General features: G+C 48.3%; 2 protein-coding genes across 5 annotated transcripts in view; one reads left to right on the top strand and one right to left on the bottom strand.

Moving 5' to 3' along the window:
- LOC125621691 (C-type lectin domain family 2 member B) overlaps positions 1 to 8,276 on the bottom strand; it is a 25,794-nt gene extending 17,518 nt beyond the window's left edge. For 3 of the 4 annotated variants that reach the window (XM_075119563.1, XM_048818829.2, XM_048818831.2), the window contains exon 1: positions 8,213 to 8,276. The gene's annotated coding sequence lies outside the window, so the exon portion shown is untranslated. Of the gene's footprint in view, positions 1 to 1,125; positions 2,999 to 8,212 lie in introns of all 4 variants that reach the window. The other variant, XM_048818830.2, reaches the window with a different exon arrangement.
- On the top strand, positions 7,643 to 17,951 carry LOC125621689 (C-type lectin domain family 2 member B). Its single transcript, XM_048818825.2, has 6 exons — positions 7,643 to 7,873; positions 10,122 to 10,290; positions 12,938 to 13,033; positions 14,929 to 15,116; positions 15,321 to 15,424; positions 16,279 to 17,951. The coding sequence occupies exons 2-6, from the start codon at positions 10,203 to 10,205 to the stop codon at positions 16,397 to 16,399; spliced, it is 597 nt and encodes a 198-aa protein (XP_048674782.1). The 5' UTR covers positions 7,643 to 7,873; positions 10,122 to 10,202; the 3' UTR covers positions 16,400 to 17,951.

Raw genomic sequence — 17,951 nt, 5'->3', positions numbered from 1 at the left:
AGGTTAAGAAAACTAGGCACATGTAGTCTTGAGAAAAGAAGAAGTTTGCAAATATGTTAAGGTTTGTTATAAAGAGGACGGTGATCAACTGTTCTCCATGTCCAGTGAAGGTAGGACAAGAAGGAATCGGCTTACTCGGCAGCAAGGGAGATTTAGATTGGATATTAAAAGCAATTTTCTAATTCTAAGGGTAGTTAAGCTCTGGAACAGGTTACCAAAGGAGGTTGTGGAATCCCCATCATTGGAGGTTTTTAAGACCAGGCTGGATAAACACCTATCAGGGATGGTCTAGGTTTACCTGGTCCTGCCTCAGGCTGGGGGAATGGACTAGGTGACGTCTCAAGGTCACTTTCAGCCCTACATTTCTAAGTCACACCATGGCCTTGGCTTCACCAGGAAAAAAGGGTTTACCACCATGTTGGCTAACGTTTGGTAAAATGCGAGTGTGGACAAGACAGTTGTTGTCACGCATTAACTGGTCACACATTTCCCCCAGGGCTGTTAATGTGTGTGAAAACCACAAACTGCCCACATAGGATTTTACCATGTTAGCTAACACAATTTAAAAAAAACATGCTGTTCCATGCTCTTTACAAACTAGAGGCTGGTTATGAAATGAGTCCCTTTGACTTCCTACATGTTAGTGATTTGTGAATCGGCTGACTGGAAGTGATTCATCTTTTTTAGTGGTGCTTTTGTGGTGTAAACCAAGATTGAAATGACTGTGCTGTCTTCTAAGTGAGAAATGTTGATCATTTACAACATAGGCGCCCACTTCCCCTCTAGCCAGGGGGTGCTCGACCCTCCCCCTCAGGCCCTGCTCCCACTCCACCCCTTCTACCAAGCCCCTGTCCCCGCTCTGCCTCTTCCCGCCTCTCCCTCCCTCCCGGAGCCTCCTGAATGCTGCAAAACAGCTGTTTGCGGTGGGCGGGAGGGGGAGGAGGTGATCAGCAGGGACCGTGGTTGGGCAAAAGGCGCTGGGAGGAGGAGCCTGACTGTCGGTGGATGCTGAGCACCTGCTAATTTTTCTCCACGGGTGCTCCAGGACTGGAGCACCCACAGAGTGGGCGCGTATGGTTTACAACAAAGGGCATGTCACAAGCGCCCGTGGACTCAAACGTGTACCTTAATGCTGCCTTTCTTGGTTTTCACAAGTCGGAGTTCTGCAGAACTTGATGTTCTGGGAAGGCAGCCGATAGCTTCAGCTCTGCACTAACTAAATTGTTTTTGAACTTTAATAGCCACTAGGTATTTGTAAATTGCACAGCACAAGGGAGACCCCGAGCTCAGTTGGGGTATCTGAGGTACGACCCTCAGCAGATCAGAAGTGACAACAGGGCTCTGGGAATAAGGATGAGCGAGTTGGGAGCGCAGGTGGTGTTCTCTTCAGTCCTTCCAGTCAAGGGTAGGGGCCTTGGCAGAGACAGATGCACCCTGGAGGTGAATATCTGGCTGTGAGGATGGTGTTGACAGGAGGACTTCGGCTTCCTTGACCATGGGATCCTGTTCCAGGAAGAAGGACTGCTAAGCAGAGATGGGGTCTACCTATCAAGGAAGGGGAAGAGCCTATTTGGCTACAGACTGGCTAACCTGGTGAGGAGGGCTTTCAACTACGTTTGACGGGGGCAGGTGACCAAAGCCCACAAATAAGTCAAAAACATGGAGACCTGGGAGAAGGGTCAGAATCTGGGGGGGAGCATGGGCTGTTATAGCAGAAATAAAGGGGGGGGGATCAAATCAGTATCTTAGATGTCTGTATACTAATGCGAGAAGTATGGGGAATAAGCAGGAAGAACTCAAAATGCTAGTAAATAAACACAACTATGTCATAGTTGGCATCATGGAGACCTGGTGGGATAATATGCGTGACTAGAATATTGGTATAGAAGGGTACAGCTTGCTCAGGAAGGACAGGCAGGGGGAAAGGTGTTGCCTTATGTATTAAAAATGTATACACTTGGACGGAGCTTGAGATGGAAATAAGACACAGGCTTGTTGAAAGTCTCTGGGTAAGGATAAAAGGGGTAAAAACCAAGGGTGATGTCATGGTAGGGGGTCTACTGCAGACCACCTAACCAGGAAGAAGAGATGGGTGAGGCTTTTTTTAAACAACTAACAAAATCATCCAAAGCCCAGGACTTGGTGGTGATGGGGGACTTCAACTCCCCAGACATCTGTGGGGAAAACTACACAGCAGGGCAGAGATTATCCAACAAGTCCTTGGAATGTATTGGAGACAATTTTTTATTTCAGAAGGAGGAGAAAGCTACTAAGGGGGTGGCTGTTCTAGATTTGATTTTGACAAATAGGGCGGAACTGGCTGAGAATTTGACAGTGGAAGGCAACTTGGGTGAAAGTGATCATGAAATGGTTGAGTTCCTAATTCTAAGGAATGGTAGGAGGGAGAATAGCACAATAAAGACAATGGATTTCAAGAAGACAGACTTTAGCAAACTCAGGGAGTTGTTAGGTGAAATCCCATAGGAAGCAAGTCTAAGGGGAAAAACAATTGAAGACAGTTAGCAATTTTTCAAAGAGACATTATTAAGGACACAAGAGCAAACTATCCCACTGCGTAGGAAAGAGAGGAAGTCTGGCAAGAGACCACCCTGGCTTAACCAGGAGATCTTCAATGATCTAAAACTCAAAAAAGAGTCCTACAAAAAGTGGAATCTTGGTCAAATTACAAAGGATTAATATAAACAAATAACACAAGTTTGTAGGGGCAAAATTAGAAAACCCAAGGCACAAAACAAGATCAAACTAGCTAGAAACATAAAGGGTAACAAGAAAACATTCTACAAATACATTAGAAGCAAGAGGAAGACCAAGGACAGAGTAGGCCCGTTACTCAATGAGGGAGGCAAGACAATAACATAAAATGTGGAAATGGCAGAGGTGCTTAATTACTTCCCTGTTTCAGTTTTCACCAAGAAGGTTGGTGGCGACTGGACATCTAACGTAGTAAATGCCAGTGAAAATGAGGTAGGATCGGAGTCTAAAATAGGAAAAGAACAAGTCAAAAATTACTTAGGTTAGCAAAAAGAAAAGGAGGACTTGTGGCACCTTAGAGACTAACCAGTTTATTTGAGCATAAGCTTTCGTGAGCTACAGCTCACTTCATCGGATGCATACTGTGGAAAGTGTAGAAGATCTTTTATACACACAAAGCGTGAAAAAATACCTCCCCCCACCCCACTCTCCTGCTGGCAATAGCTTATCTAAAGTGATCACTCTCCTTACAATGCGTATGATAATCAAGTTGGGCCATTTCCAGCGGATTATCATACACATTGTAAGGAGAGTGATCACTTTAGATAAGCTATTATCAGCAGGAGAGTGGGGTGGGGGGAGGTATTTTTTCATGCTTTGTGTGTATATAAAAAGATCTTCTACACTTTCCACAGTATGCATCCGATGAAGTGAGCTGTAGCTCACGAAAGCTTATGCTCAAATAAATTGGTTAGTCTCTAAGGTGCCACAAGTCCTCCTTTTCTTTTTGCGAATACAGACTAACATGGCTGTTACTCTTAGACAGGTTAGGTGTCTTCAAATCACCAGGGCCTTATAAAATACATCCTAGAATACTCCAGGTGGTGACTGAGGAGATATCTGAGCCATTAGCAATTATCTTTGAAAAGTCATGGAAGACGGGAGACATTCCAGAAGACTGGGAAAGGGCAAATATAATGCCCACCTATAAAAATGGAAATAATGACAACCCGGGGAATTACATACCAGTCAGCTTAACTTCTGTACCCAGAAAGATAATGGAGCAAATAATTAAGCAATTAATTTGCAAACATCTAGGAAGATAATAAGGTGATAAATAACAGTCAGCTTGGATTTGTCAAGGACAAATTGTGTCAAACCAACCCGATAGCTTTCTTTGACAGGGTAACAAGCCTTGTGGATGGGGGAAGCAGTAGATGTGGTATATCTTGACTTTAGTAAGGCTTTTGATACTGTCTCGCATGACCTTCTCGTTAACAAACTAGGGAAATACAACCTAGCTGGAGCTACTATAAGGTGGGTGCATAACTGGTTGGAAAACCGTTCCCAGAGAGTAATTATTAGTGGTTCACAGTCATGCTGGAAGGGCATAATGAGCGGGGTCCCGCAGGGATCGGTTCTGTTCAATATCTTCATCAATGATTTAGATAATGGCATAGAGAGTACACTTATAAAGTTTGCGGATGATACCACGCTGGGAGGGGCTGTAAGTGCTTTGGAGGATAGGATTAAAATTCAAAATGACCTGGACAAACTGGAGAAACGGTCTGAAGTAAATGGGATGAAATTCAAGAAGGACAAATGCAAAGTACTCCACTTAGGAAGGAACAATCAGTTGCACACATACAAAATGGGAAATGACTGCCTAGGAAGGAGTACTGCATAAAGGGATCTGGGGGTCATGGGGACCACAAACTAAATAGGAGTCAACAGTGTAACACTGTTGCAAAAAAAGCAAACATCATTCTGTGACGTATTAGCAGGATTGTTGTAAGCAAGACACAAGAAGTAATTCTTCCACTCTACTCTGTGCTGATTAGGCCTCAACTGGAGTATTGTGTCCAGTTCTGGGCACCACATTTCAGGAAAGATGTGGACAAATTGGAGAAAGTCCAGAGAAAAGCAACAAAAATTATTAAAGGTCCAGAAAACGTGACCTATGAGGGAAGATTGAAAAAATTGGGTTTGTTTAGTCTGGAGAAGAGAAGACTGAGAGGGGACATGACAACTGTTTTCAAGTACATAACAGGTTGTTACAAGAGGAGGGAGAAAAATTGTTCTTCTTAACCTCTGACAGGACAAGAAGCAATGAGCCTAAATTGCAGCAAGGGAGGTTTAGGTTGGACATCAGGGAAAACTTCCTGTCTGAGTGGTTAAGCACTGGAATAAATTGCCTAGGGAGCTTGTGGAATCTCCATCATTGGGGATTTTTAAGAGAAGGTTGGACAAACACTTGTCAGGGCTGAATACTTAGTCCTGCCTTGAGTGCAGGGAACTGGACTAGATGACCTCTCGCGGTCCCTTCCAGTTCTATGATTCTATCTCTGTGTGGCGTCATTATATACACAGTAAATCTTCATTCACGACCCAGCACAGCTGTGTTAAAGCAGTGGTTCTCAAGCCAAGGTGCGTGTACCCCTGGGGGTACGCAGAGATCTTCCAGGGGGCACACCCACTCATCTAGCTATTTGCCTAGTTTTACAACAGGCTACATAAAAACACGAGTGGAGTCAGTACCAACTAAAATTTCAGACAGACAACGACTTGTTTATACAGCTCTATGCACTAAAACGGACAATACTTCTCTGCCAATCGATTTTTTATAATCTTCCGGTAAAAACGAAAAAGGCAGCAATTGTTGAGTAAGGGGGGGGGCAGTATCACTTCAGCGTTTTTATGTCTGATTCGGTAAGCAAGCCGTTTTACAGCGAGGTGAAACTTATGGAAGGGGGGGGAGGGAAACGCAAGACAAATCAGCCTCCGGAAAGGGGGGCACGGTAGTCTGGAAAGGTTGAGAGCCGCTGTGTTAAATGACTGTGCTAAGTCATTACACAAGGTAACCTACTTCCCCTTTCAGAGTAGCAGCCGTGTTCGTCTGTATTCGCAAAAAGAAAAGGAGGACTTGTGGCACCTTAGAGACTAACCAGTTTATTTGAGCATAAGCTTTCGTAAGCTACAGCTCATTTCATCGGATGCATCCTGTGGAAAGTGTAGATCTTTTTATACACACAAAGCATGAAAAAATACCTCCCCCCACCCCACTCTCCTGCTGGTAATAGCTTATCTAAAGTGATCACTCTCCTTACAATGTGTATGATAATCAAGTTGGGCCATTTCCAGCACAAATCCAGGTTTTCTCTCCCCCCCCGCCCACCACCACACAAACCCACTCTCCTGTTGGTAATTGCTTATCTAAAGTGATACATTGTAAGGAGAGTGATGCATCCGATGAAGTGAGCTGTAGCTCACGAAAGCTGATGCTCAAATAAATTGGTTAGTCTCTAAGGTGCCACAAGTACTCCTTTCCTTTTTGTGAATACAGACTAACACGGCTGCTACTCTGAACATTGTAAGGAGAGTGATCACTTTAGATAAGCTATTACCAACAGGAGAGCGGGTTGGGGGGGAGGGAGAAAACCTGGATTTGTGCTGGAAATGGCCCACCTTGATTCTCATACACATTGTAAGGAGAGTGATCACTTTACGTAAGCTATTACAAGCAGGAGAGTGGGGTGGGGCGAGAGAAAACCTTTTGTAGTGATAGGTTTCAGAGGAACAGCCGTGTTAGTCTGTATTCGCAAAAAGAAAAGGAGTACTTGTGGCACCTTAGAGACTAACCAATTTATTTGAGCATGAGCTTTCGTGAGCTACAGCTCACTTCATCACATGTATACCGTGGAAACTGCAGCAGACTTTATATACACACAGAGAATATGAAACAATACCTCCTCCCACCCCACTGTCCTGCTGGTAATAGCTTATCTAAAGTGATCAACAGGTGGGCCATTTCCAGCACAAATCCAGGTTTTCTCACCCTCCACCCCCCCACACAAATTCACTCTCCTGCTGGTGCTAGCCCATCCAAAGTGACAACTCTTTACATAATCAAGTTGGGCTATTTCCTGCATAAATCCAGGTTTTCTCACATCCCCCCCACCCCCATACACACACAAACTCACTCTCCTGCTGGTAATAGCTCATCTAAACTGACCACTCTCCAAGTTTAAATCCAAGTTAAACCAGAACATCTGGGGGGGGGGGTGTAGGAAAAAACAAGAGGAAATAGGCTACCTTGCATAATGACTTAGCCACTCCCAGTCTCTATTTAAGCCTAAATTAATAGTATCCAATTTGCAAATGAATTCCAATTCAGCAGTTTCTCGCTGGAGTCTGGATTTGAAGTTTTTTTGTTTTAAGATAGCGACCTTCATGTCTGTGATTGCGTGACCAGAGAGATTGAAGTGTTCTCCGACTGGTTTATGAATGTTATAATTCTTGACATCTGATTTGTGTCCATTTATTCTTTTACGTAGAGACTGTCCAGTTTGACCAATGTACATGGCAGAGGGGCATTGCTGGCACATGATGGCATATATCACATTGGTGGATGTGCAGGTGAACGAGCCTCTGATAGTGTGGCTGATGTTATTATGCATCTGATGAAGTGAGCTGTAGCTCACGAAAGCTCATGCTGAAATAAATTGGTTAGTCTCTAAGGTGCCACAAGTACTCCTTTTCTTTTTGTAGTGATAATCACCCATTTTTTCATGGTTTGTGCGTATAAAACATGGTCTGTATTTTCCACAGCATGCACCCGATGAAGTGAGCTGTAGCTCACGAAAGCTTATGCTCAGATAAATTGGTTAGTCTCTAAGGTGCCACAAGTCCTCCTTTTCTTTTTGCGAATACAGACTAACACGGCTGTTCCTCTGAAACCTGTGTTAAAGAATAACCTCCCTTGACCCCCCCCCCCCCCCCGGGGGAACCAAATCCTGCGCTGTTCACTTGGCGGGACAGAGTCAAACTGGTAAACAAAAAGCTGTTGTGGGTGTGTACGTGTTTCGTTTTTGTTGGGGTTTTGTTTTGGTTTGGTTTTTTTGTGGTCTTAGGGTGAACCAGGCGCCGGAAGCCACAGCAGGCATCAGCCCAGGGCTGGAGGAGCATCCCGGGCTGGGGCCAGTGCGCGTCAGGCCGGCGAGCAGGGGGGAGCCAGCCCCACACAACGCGCCCAGCCAGCGCCTGCCGGGGGGGGGGCGCCTGAAGTTATTTTGACCCTCCAGAGACGGAGCCGCCCCTGGGTCCAGGACCGGGAGGGGGCCACCCTGGGATCCACCCCCCGCCGCTGGCTCTGACTCGGGAGGTGAGAGGGGGGCGCTGCGCAGGCTGCACCCTGATGGGGGGAGCGCCACGGGGGGGGGGGGGGGGGGCTGTGCCCAAGGGTGGCTCCGAGGCGCCCCGCCCGGATCCGGGGGGGGGGGGGCTCTTAACACGGGGGTGCGCGCGAGCTTTCGGGGGGCAGGGACACCCCGTCCGCTGGGAGTGGGGGGGGGTCACGCTAACGGTGGGGCACAGCCGGGGGAGGCGGCAGGATGCTGATGGTGGGGGGGGGGGCGGCGGGGCTCGTCCGACAACACGCAATCGGGGAGTGGGGGGGTTGCGCAGCCGGAGACCCCCCCCCCCCCCCCCGATGGATCCTCACCTCGGCCACGAAGGAAACTCTGGGTAAAATGGCGGCGGCGACACTCGACAGTAAAAAAAAAAAAAAAAAATGCCTCTAATACGGCGAGCCGGGGGGGACACGCCGCGCCGCTCGCCCGCCAAGCGGAACCGCCACAGCGCATGCGCGGGGGAAGGTCCTTTCCCCCCCCCCCACTGCCCCTTCGAATCGGCTTGGGGGCGCCCCGTAAAGGGGGGGGGGGATCAAGTGCGGGAGCTGCTCATGGGGGGGCTCCTCATGGGGGGACTCTGAATTGGAGGAGGTTAAAAGGGGGGACACCCCAAGGGGGAGGGGCTGCTATGGGGGGGGTCAATGGGGGAATCCTAAGTGGAGAGGGTCATTGGGGGGCTGCTAATGGAAGAGTCTAAGCTGGGGGGGGGGGGTTGCTGCGAATAGGCCTCAGCGGAGGAGTCCCCCAAAACGACGTTAGCCGCGTGAGAAGCGTTCTTCTGTCGACGTAGCGTCTACGCCGCGTGTTAAACGTTGGCGTCGCTATGTCGGTCTGGGATGTTTGGGGGGTCCCCCCCCACGCTTCTTGTCGACGTAGCTATGCCAATATCACTCTCCGGGGTCGACCCAGGCCCTGGTCCCCATGACAGAGTTAGGTCCGCTTCGCTGCGGCGCTCCAGGCTGTGCAAAATGTCGAGCCCCGTGCGGTGTCGTGAAGCCGACCCGAAGCTCGATAGGTGGATGGAAGAATTCTTCTGTCGACCCAGCGGCCACCCCTGGGAGAGGTGGATTTACTACAGAGACAGAAGAGCCCCTTCCGTCGCAATAGGAAATCTCTACGCTGCACTGAGGAGGGGTCTCTGCTACAGGGCTGCAGCCGCACATCTGTAGAGTTTCAACGGTAGACATACCCCAAGGCGTAGATTGCAAACTCTTTGCGGCAGGGGCTGTCTTCTTTCTTCTGTGTTTGCACAGCGCCTAGCACAGTGGGATGCTGGTCAATGATAATACAAGGAGAAGACAGCTTGGGAGAGTCTCCCTGTTTGTGAGACACCTGTCTCCATCAGCATAGGGCGGGTGGCACGTGCCTCCCTTGTATGAGTGATGGTTAACAAGTGTAATAGAAATGTTTCAGTTTCAACTTTAATTTGTCGTGTAATTTATGTACTATAAAATCTGAAATTTTGAAACAAAAACATTATTTCAAAATTAAAAATTGAAACAAAAACATGACCTCATCCCCAAGAATCATTTTGATTTTTTTTCCTAAACAAAATTTTGGTTCTTTTCCTAAACAAAATGGTCCTGCAGCACATTTTGATTTTGACAAATCATTATTATCTGATGGAAACTTCTTCTGTCAGAAAGTTTTCAACCAGCTCTGATTACTTGTATAACAATAGCCTAAGAGCCTAAATCGTGGACCAGCCATCAAATAAACCAGTGCAGAGCCTTTTGTGGGCAGCTGTTTGACTTTAAAGCACCATGGGTTTAACTGAATTGTAATAATTTGTATTGTGTGATGCTGAATGTGGACAAGGCCTTTCCCTGGTAAGATAGTGGTGTAAATTGCACCAGTGCAGCAGGTTTCTTAGGGGTTTGCAAATGTAGCTACACTAGTGCAATTAACTTAGGCTTGAATAGAGACTGGGAGTGGTTGAGTCATTATACAAAGTAAAACTATTTCCCCTTGTTTATCCCCCCCCCCCCCCCCCATTCCTCAGACGTTCTTGTTAACTCCTGGAAATGTGCTGGAAATGGCCCACCTTGATTATACTTCAAAAGGTTTTCTCTCCCCCAACCCCACTCTCCTGCTGGTAATAGCTCATCTTACGTGATCACTCTCCTTACAATGTGTATGATAAACACCCATTTTTTCATGGTCTGTGTGTATATAAATCTCCTCACTGTATTTTCCTGACTCTTAAATCTTGGATTTCAGGTCTTCAAATGACGGCGGTTCCTCTTCTAAACACAGCTTCAGCCTGAGAGAGAGTTGAGCAGAGCCCAGTGTTCATAGACCATGCGTCTCACTCAGAGACAAGAGCCTGAGAATTCTGCTGAGGACCCTCTTAATAACAATGGGGATCAAGAGAGGGCAGGAAAACCAGGTAACCAGAGCCTCGCTGCTCGGGTACAGGGTAGAGGGAGAGACAAATGTAAGACCCATCAACACTGGAAGAATAGCCATGTTTAGACACAGATCTGAAACGTGGTTGTGGCTCTTCTGTGTTATAACAAAACTCTTCTTGACAGTGGACAGGACAAACATGTTTTAGCCTAGATGTGTGGCAGGATTAGAAGAGGCTTTACGGCATGGTTAACCTGCATTTTTCCCCCCTCTGTCCACGCTCTCCATAACACAGGAGAGACGTAACCTTGTTTAAATACTGAGGTTGCCCTTTCAAAAGAGGATGCAGCAGTTGCATGTGCAGTCAGGCGTATCTGATCACCCCAAACCCCTCTCCTATGTGTTGTTACCTCATTTTGTACCTGCAACTCTATGGACAGCTGTGGGAATGTTGTGGGTTATTAAGGAGGCTCACGTACGTTTCTGGGCTGGAGCATATATTGCACCTGCACATGATGATTTGGCCCTGGTGCCCTCTCCTTTCCCTCTTTACGGCCAAAGACGGAGGTGGGTGTGGATAATCCACCCAAGGCATTGCGAGCCCAGTATTCTGCATTTGCACATACAAAAGAGGAATTTGGTTCACTTAGGGGATGTCTCTACTGCATAGGGTACCCGGGTCTGTGTATTCGGGCATGCAAGCCTGTGCTTTTCAACTCGCCTGAGAGCATCCATACTGCATCGGTATGCAGACCTCATACCTGCAGTATATCCTGGCAGCTGCATCCATACTGGGGATGCACTGACGCCGGTCAGACACGGTGGCTTCTGGGGGCGCGTCCCAGGGTTCCTAGTGCCCAGCTAGCTAGAGCTGTTCTAGGGCTTGGTTAGTGGCGTATTATGGGAGAACGTCTCTGTCCATCCTGCGACACGCTGGTTGATAGGCATCTTCTCTGCTTTTTTTAACAAAGTAGGCGGAGCTGTGTTTCAAACCAAGTCGTCTGTGTGGCAACGAAGGGTTAAACCCAGGGCGACTGTATTTGAGCCAGCAGGTTGCTTCCAGCTCATGGGAGACAAGTGGGAAGATGGGAGACAGAAGGACAGGAACATGCAGACCCCAGGAATTGTGGGGCAGCTTCTCAGGCTGTCTGAACACAAGCTAGGCCACGTGAACTTGGGCTACATCAGCGGCAAAGTTGGCAGGGTTGGGTGCGCGCAATAGTGGAACGCAGGTTCGTACCCACACCGCTGGGCGAGCCAGCCAGCCCCGCTTGTGAGGCGTGTGTCTTTCGCTCACAAGAATCTTAGGTCTGGCTTGCAGCACTAGTCTCTTCAGAAAATTTTTGGACAAATGGTGGCATTTTTTAAACTGACACCTCCCTTGAATGCATGGCTGTCTATAGAGCAACCTAGGTGCCTTGTGTTGAAGGTGCTGTAGAGGAGGAATTTACAGGTTCATAGATTTGAAGGCCAGAAGAGATCATTGTGATCATTTAGTCTGACCGCCTGTATAGCATAGGCCTGAGAACTTCCCTGAAATAATATCTAGAGCAGATCTGTTAGAAAAACGTTCAGTCTTGAATTAAAAATGGCCAGTGATGGAGAAACCGCCATGACCCTTGGTAAATTGTTCCCATGGTTAATTACTCTCACTAGTAAAAATGTACACCTTCTTTCCAGCCTGACTTTGTCTACCGTCAACTCCCAGCCCTTGGATCGTGTTGTACCTTTCGCTGCGAGACTGAAGAGCCCGTTATTAATTATTTGTTCCCCTTGTTTACCAAGTGATCTAGATCGCTCTGAATCAGTGACCTGCCCTCTTCCTTCAGAGAGATCTGGAGCGCTTCGTAAGCTGGGGGCAAGCAAACAGTAGGTGTTTGAACACAGCACAGTGTCAGCATGTACATCTGGGAACAAGGAGCCCAGGCCATGCTTACTGGATGGGGGAAGCTCTCCTGGGAAGCAGGGACTCTGAAAAAGATTTGGAGGTCATGGTGGATAAACAGCTGAACGTGAGCTCGCCATGCAACGCTGTGGCCAAAAGGGCTAGTACAATCCTGAGATGCAGAAACAAGGGAATCTCAAGTAGGAGATGAGAGAGGTTGTTTTCTCTCTCTATTTGGCACTGGTGTTTCTGGTCTGTTGTGTAAATGCCTTCTAATGCAGGATAGGTGTAAATCAACATCGTCTATCATACTGTAATGGCTGCAGTCCCTGTAATATGGAATGGGAACATTTTCCATCCTGTAGCAATTTCTCTACTCATTAGGGACACTAGTACCAAATGTATACTGCTTCTCCTCCTAAGGGAGTCAAATTTCCAGCATCTTCCCCGCCCCCCCCCCCCACCATGGCTTGTCTCAGAGCATCCTGACTTAATGTAGGGCCACTAGGTTTGTGGGTTCGACGTCTGAGAGAGAGTCTGATATCCTGGGTAGGGGGCACAGGCAGGGAAGAAACTGCAGAATGAGACACATTCCCCTCCCCTGTTAGTTGGGAGCCAGTCAGCCCTGGGATACTCGGGATCACAACGCCAGAGAGCCTGGACCGGAACAATGAGCAGAAGGGAGAGAAAGCAGGAGCCATTTAACTAAATGCCCTATCTGACAGCTGACATGCTGGTATTAATAACTCTAGGTCCTCACATCCTCCTCCTCCAGGAGAACTGACAGCTTTCTCTCTTTCAGGTACTCAGCGTTGGGCCAAGCCCTGGAAACACTGTACACGTAAATTCCTCTTTATACTCTTGACCACTGCTGTCATTGCCATCGTGGTTTTGTCAGGTGAGAGTTCAGCGCTCCCTTCTCCATTCTGTTTTCCATTCGGCCCAGGAGCGGCCGCAATCCCACGGTTTTCTCTCTTCTTGCCTCAGATAGTTGAGCCATAGTGGATTTATACAAGACTCTTGCTCCAACTGCCCTTAACATGACTGCCTCATTTGCCCTTCAAACCATCTCTGTGATATGATTCACGGGCGCCAGTCCCTAAGCCTCCTTTTTTGCCCTGAAAGGGTTAAAATTTCAATGAGGTCTTTAGTTTTGTTACTTGGTCATCTTTTATCTGATGCGATATCCAATAAAGAGGCCTCTGAACGAGAGGTGGAATGAGTTAAAACAATGGTGGGCCACCCATCAGGGTAATCTGATTGCGGGCCACGAGACATTTTGCTGACATTGACCGTCTTCAGGCACCGCCCCCCACAGCTCCCAGTGGCTGCAGTTCTCTGTTCCCGGCCAATGGGAGCTGTGGGGAGCGGCAGCCAGCACATTCCTGCGCCCCTTTGCCTGCAGGCGCCGCTTCTTGCAGCTCCCATTGGCCAGAAACAGAGAACCGCGGCCACTGGGAACTGCAGGGGGCGGTGCCTGCAGACAGTCAATGTCAGCAAAATGTCTCGCGGCCCGCAATCAGATTACTCTGATGGGCCGCAGGTTGCCCACCACTGAGTTAAAACCTTTCTCCGAGCCAGTCAGTACAAAGTTTTGTGATGAGACTCTGGTGCCCTCTTGTGGCTGGACTTTATCTAGTTGTTTTTTTAATAATGCAGGCTACCTGCATGTATTAAACAATGTTAATAAGTGCAAAGTAATTCACCTTAGAAAAAATCAGTCCCAATTATACATACCAAATGATGGGTCTAAATTAGCTGTTGCCACTCAAGAAAGAGATCTTGGAGTCATCTTAGCTAGTTCTCTGAAAACATCCGTTCAATGTGCAGTGACAGTCAAACAAACTAACAGAATACTAGGAACTGTTAGGAAAGAGATTAGATAATAAGACAGAAAATATCATAAATGGCACGAAGTAAATCTGTGGTACAACCACGCCTTGAATACGGCGCTCAGTTCTGGTCACCTCAACTCAAAAAAGCTATATTCGAATTGGAAAAGGTACAGAGAATGGTGACAAAAATGATGAGGGGAATGGAACAGCTTCCGTACAAGGAGAAATAAAAAATGACTGGGACTGTTCAACTTAGAAAATAGAAAACTAAGGGGGCGATATGAGAGGGGTCTGTAAAATCATAACTGGGGTGGAGAAAGATAATAAGGAAGTATCGTTTACCCCTTCACAGAACACAAGAACTAGGGGTAACCTGATGAAATGAATAGGCAGCAGGTTTAAAACAAACAAAAGGCAGTATTTCTTCACACGACGCACAGTCAACTTGTGGAACTCCTTGCCAGGGGATGTTGTGCAGGCCAAAAATCTAATGGGGTTCAAAAAAGAATTAGGTAAGTTCATGGAGGATAGGTTCATCAATGGCTATTAGCCAAGATGATCAGGGATGCAGCTCCGAATATCCAACTGCCGGAAGTGGGGACTGGACAACAGGGGATGGATGACTTGATTCCCTGTTCTGTTCATTCCCTCTGGGGCACCTGGCATTGGCCAATGTCTGAAGACAGGATACAGGGCTAGATGGACCATTAATCTGACCCAGTGTGGCTGATCTTGTAGTCTTCTGCTGTGACTTTCAGCCAGATGCTTTTCTTCTTAAAAATAAAATCCTTTTCTCCACTGAATCAAATATACAGATCTGAGCGCTGGGCACAGGATGGGCTGCGTTAATCTCAGGGGGAAAGCTTATGTGTGACATTCTTACTGCTGCGTATAATTGCATAGGAACAGATGTGTCTCTGTCACCCTGTGTCTGTTACTTTCTCTCTTTTTCCCCCAGGGGTAGCACTGAAACTTGGTTTTGATCCTCCGGGCTCCCCTGCTGTCCCTTGGTGCCCTGCTGGCTGGGTTGGGTACCTACGGAAGTGTTACTATTTCTCAGAGGCCGAAGGAAACTGGACCTACAGCCAGAGCAACTGCTCCTCCTTCGGAGCCTCCCTGGCTACGATCGACACCCTGCAGCAAAAGGTGAGACGCCTCCAGACTATAAAATGGGCCTGGAGCAGGGACCTGAACTTGGGTCTCTTCAACCACCAGGCTAGAGAGTCTGTCTCACACACTCCCGGCCCCAGCGACTCTTCAAGTGTCCTATGCAACGTGGAACAACTTCAGCAGGAGACAGGGAGGGGGACCCACCCGGAAATAACGTCTTCCTTTTTTTGTTCTACAAAGGCTTTCATGCTGCGCTATAAAGGCCTTTCCGAGCACTGGATCGGCCTGCGGAGGGAAGAGGGCGAGCCCTGGAGATGGGCGAATGGTGCAGAATTCAACAACCTGTGAGTCTTCTCTCTTTTTAAGTGTTGGGACACATGTGACTCGAATAAGCATTGAACCAGTCTAAGATTGGTAGGAAGACTAAACCACCGATAATCTTTTTCTGGCATTAAAAAGACTGGACATGGTATTTTGGAACTCCTATTCGGTGCGGGATTGGGGGGCGCTGCGCTGTTTAATGGGGCTGGCTTTGAGGGGATCTTGGGTTTTCCGTACGTGGGCGTTTGTTTGCACTGTTGTAGCAACGTTATTGGCTGATGTCCCCTGTGTAACCGATCTGGCCCAAGAGACCTTTTAGGAGTAAGTAAATGTATTGATGTTGGTATTATGGTAGCACCCAGAGGCCCCAGCCGAGATCAGGGCCCCGTTGTGCCGGGCGCTGCCCAGACACACAGGGAGAGACCGTCCCTGCCCCAGCCGAGATCAGGGCCCCGTTGTACCGGGCGCTGCCCAGACACCCAGCGAGAGACGGTCCCTGCCCCAAAGAGTTCACAGTCTAACTACACAAGACAGACCAAGGGTTGGGGGCAACAGAAGGTACAATCAGATTGAATAGCTGGAAACATCCTACCTTTGGTCTGATCCCCATCTGGCCTGACGTTTTGCCTGCATTAGGGACATACCACTGCTAACCCCAGGGCTGCGTGCTCCACATGAGAGGACATCATGAAATGAACTGAGTTTGACATTCAAACACATCACAAGGGGATGCTGGGCCCAGATGCAGCGGGCAGGCAGCGTGGGGGAGAGCAGTGGAGAGCAGGGTAATTAAGGCCCCGTTGCTGCCTGCTTTCCTTGGCTGCGCCACGCAGAATGCTCCGCCGTGACTCACGGCCCCACGGCGCTTGTGTTGCAGGTTTGAAATCCGAGCTGACGGCCGCTGCGCCTATCTGAACGACAAGGCCGTCGGCTCCTCGTGGTGCCACACGCTGCGCAACTGGATCTGTGCCCAACGCGACGCGTACACGAAGGGCTAGGGAAAAGCCGGCGGGCCCCGGCGTTCGGTGCCCGATGTGGGTGGGACTGGCCAGGCCAGGCTTGTTGGACTTCCGATCTGCTTTTGCTGCTGCGCTATCTGCATATGTTGCAACGGGAGGAGCCACGTCACTGCTGCGGTCATCTGCAGATGGCTGGCGAGTTCCAGACTCCGGGCTGCGGTTGAAGGAAGCATTTCCTCGCTGCTGAAGGGCTGCTCCAGGAGAAGAGCAATGCAGAGCTGACTCTTCGGTGCTACTTTGGGTGCTGGTGGCCGGGGTGCAAACGGTGCCGCTGAGTGATTTGCTGCTGATCCCTTCTCTGAGGATATTTACATCACAGTGGCACCCGGAGGCTCCAATCAAGGTCAGGGGCCCCATTTTGCTGGCTGCTGTCCAAACAAACTTCAGTAAGACTCGCCCAGAGAACCTCGCAGCCCCAAACAGGGGATGCCGTGGAAAAGGGATACAGCATCCGAGCAGAATGGCTGGGGCTTCCTACTGCCGCATGCTTAAATGCAGCCCTTGTTTCTGTTTATTTCTTAATGTGTTTGTATCCTACACAGCAGAGTCTGATCTCTCCTTTCTAGAGGTGATGGGTTGATTAACCTCAGTAGGAATTCGTTCCCGAAAGGGTTATCCAGTCATTTAAAAGCCTTTAGACAGATGCTTTTGAAACTCCCATCCAAGTGTCTTAGAACCTGGAGGTAATGACTTTTATTGGACCAACTTAGAATATAAGAACAGCCATACTGGGTCAGACCAAACGTCCATCTAGCCCAGGGTCCTGTTTTCCGACAGTGGCCAATGCCAGGTGCTTCAGAGGGAAAGAACAGAACAGGGCAATCATTAAGTGATCCGTCCCCTGTCACCCATTAACTTCTTTAAGCTTTGCTTCCTTTTTCTTCGTGTTGTGGAGTTTCCACAGAGGCGGCAAAATTCGATATCTTCCCTTGTCACGTGTTGTAGCTGTGTTGGGCCCAGGATAAAAGACATTCCCTCCCCCACCTTGTCTCTCTCAGAAGTTTGAGACTGAGTGACAGCGAGAGAAGGAATTTTGCCAGGGGTGTATTTGATCGACCTCTCTGAGGGAATTCTTCTGTCAAGCTACATCTACAGTCGACCGTACTACAGTGCACAGGGTGTAAAATTTTTCCCAGCCCTGAGCGATGCCGCTAGGCCGATCTGATTTGTAGGTACAAACCCAGTCTTACACCCATTCTGCAGTGGTGTAAAGTAGCTATTTAAGGAAATGTAGGAAATCAGGGCGTTCGCAATAATGCCGAGACCAAACTGTGAAAAGGCAAGAGTCAGGGCTTAATTTCAGCATCCGTCATCCCAGCGAGCCTCCCACAAGCTGCCTATCTTGGGAGAGACTTTGGGGGACTCTCCCTATTTCGCCCTGGCTCAGTGAACCCACTAATGGGCTACAGTATTCTGTATACTTGAGAAACGCTTGTGAATAAGAATACAGGCGCTGCTTAAACCTTTGTCTGTAAATCCATGTTTGTACTCTTTTGCACTTTGTGTAAATAAACGACCTCATTGCTGGGTC

The sequence above is a fragment of the Caretta caretta genome, chromosome 14, assembly GCF_965140235.1.
Source record: "Caretta caretta isolate rCarCar2 chromosome 14, rCarCar1.hap1, whole genome shotgun sequence".
Taxonomy (NCBI): Eukaryota; Metazoa; Chordata; order Testudines; family Cheloniidae; genus Caretta; species Caretta caretta.
The sequence above is the reverse complement of the archived record's forward strand: the minus strand, read 5'-3'. Positions and strand labels throughout refer to the sequence as shown.

Coding starts and splice junctions, on each gene's coding strand:
- LOC125621689 (XM_048818825.2), top strand. CDS start 10,203: ATGCGTCTCACTCAGAGACAAGAGCCTGAGAATTCTGCTGAGGACCCT. Junction 10,291..12,937: donor AGAGAGGGCAGGAAAACCAG/GTAACCAGAGCC, acceptor TCTCTCTTTCAG/GTACTCAGCGTTGGGCCAAG. Junction 15,117..15,320: donor TCGACACCCTGCAGCAAAAG/GTGAGACGCCTC, acceptor TGTTCTACAAAG/GCTTTCATGCTGCGCTATAA.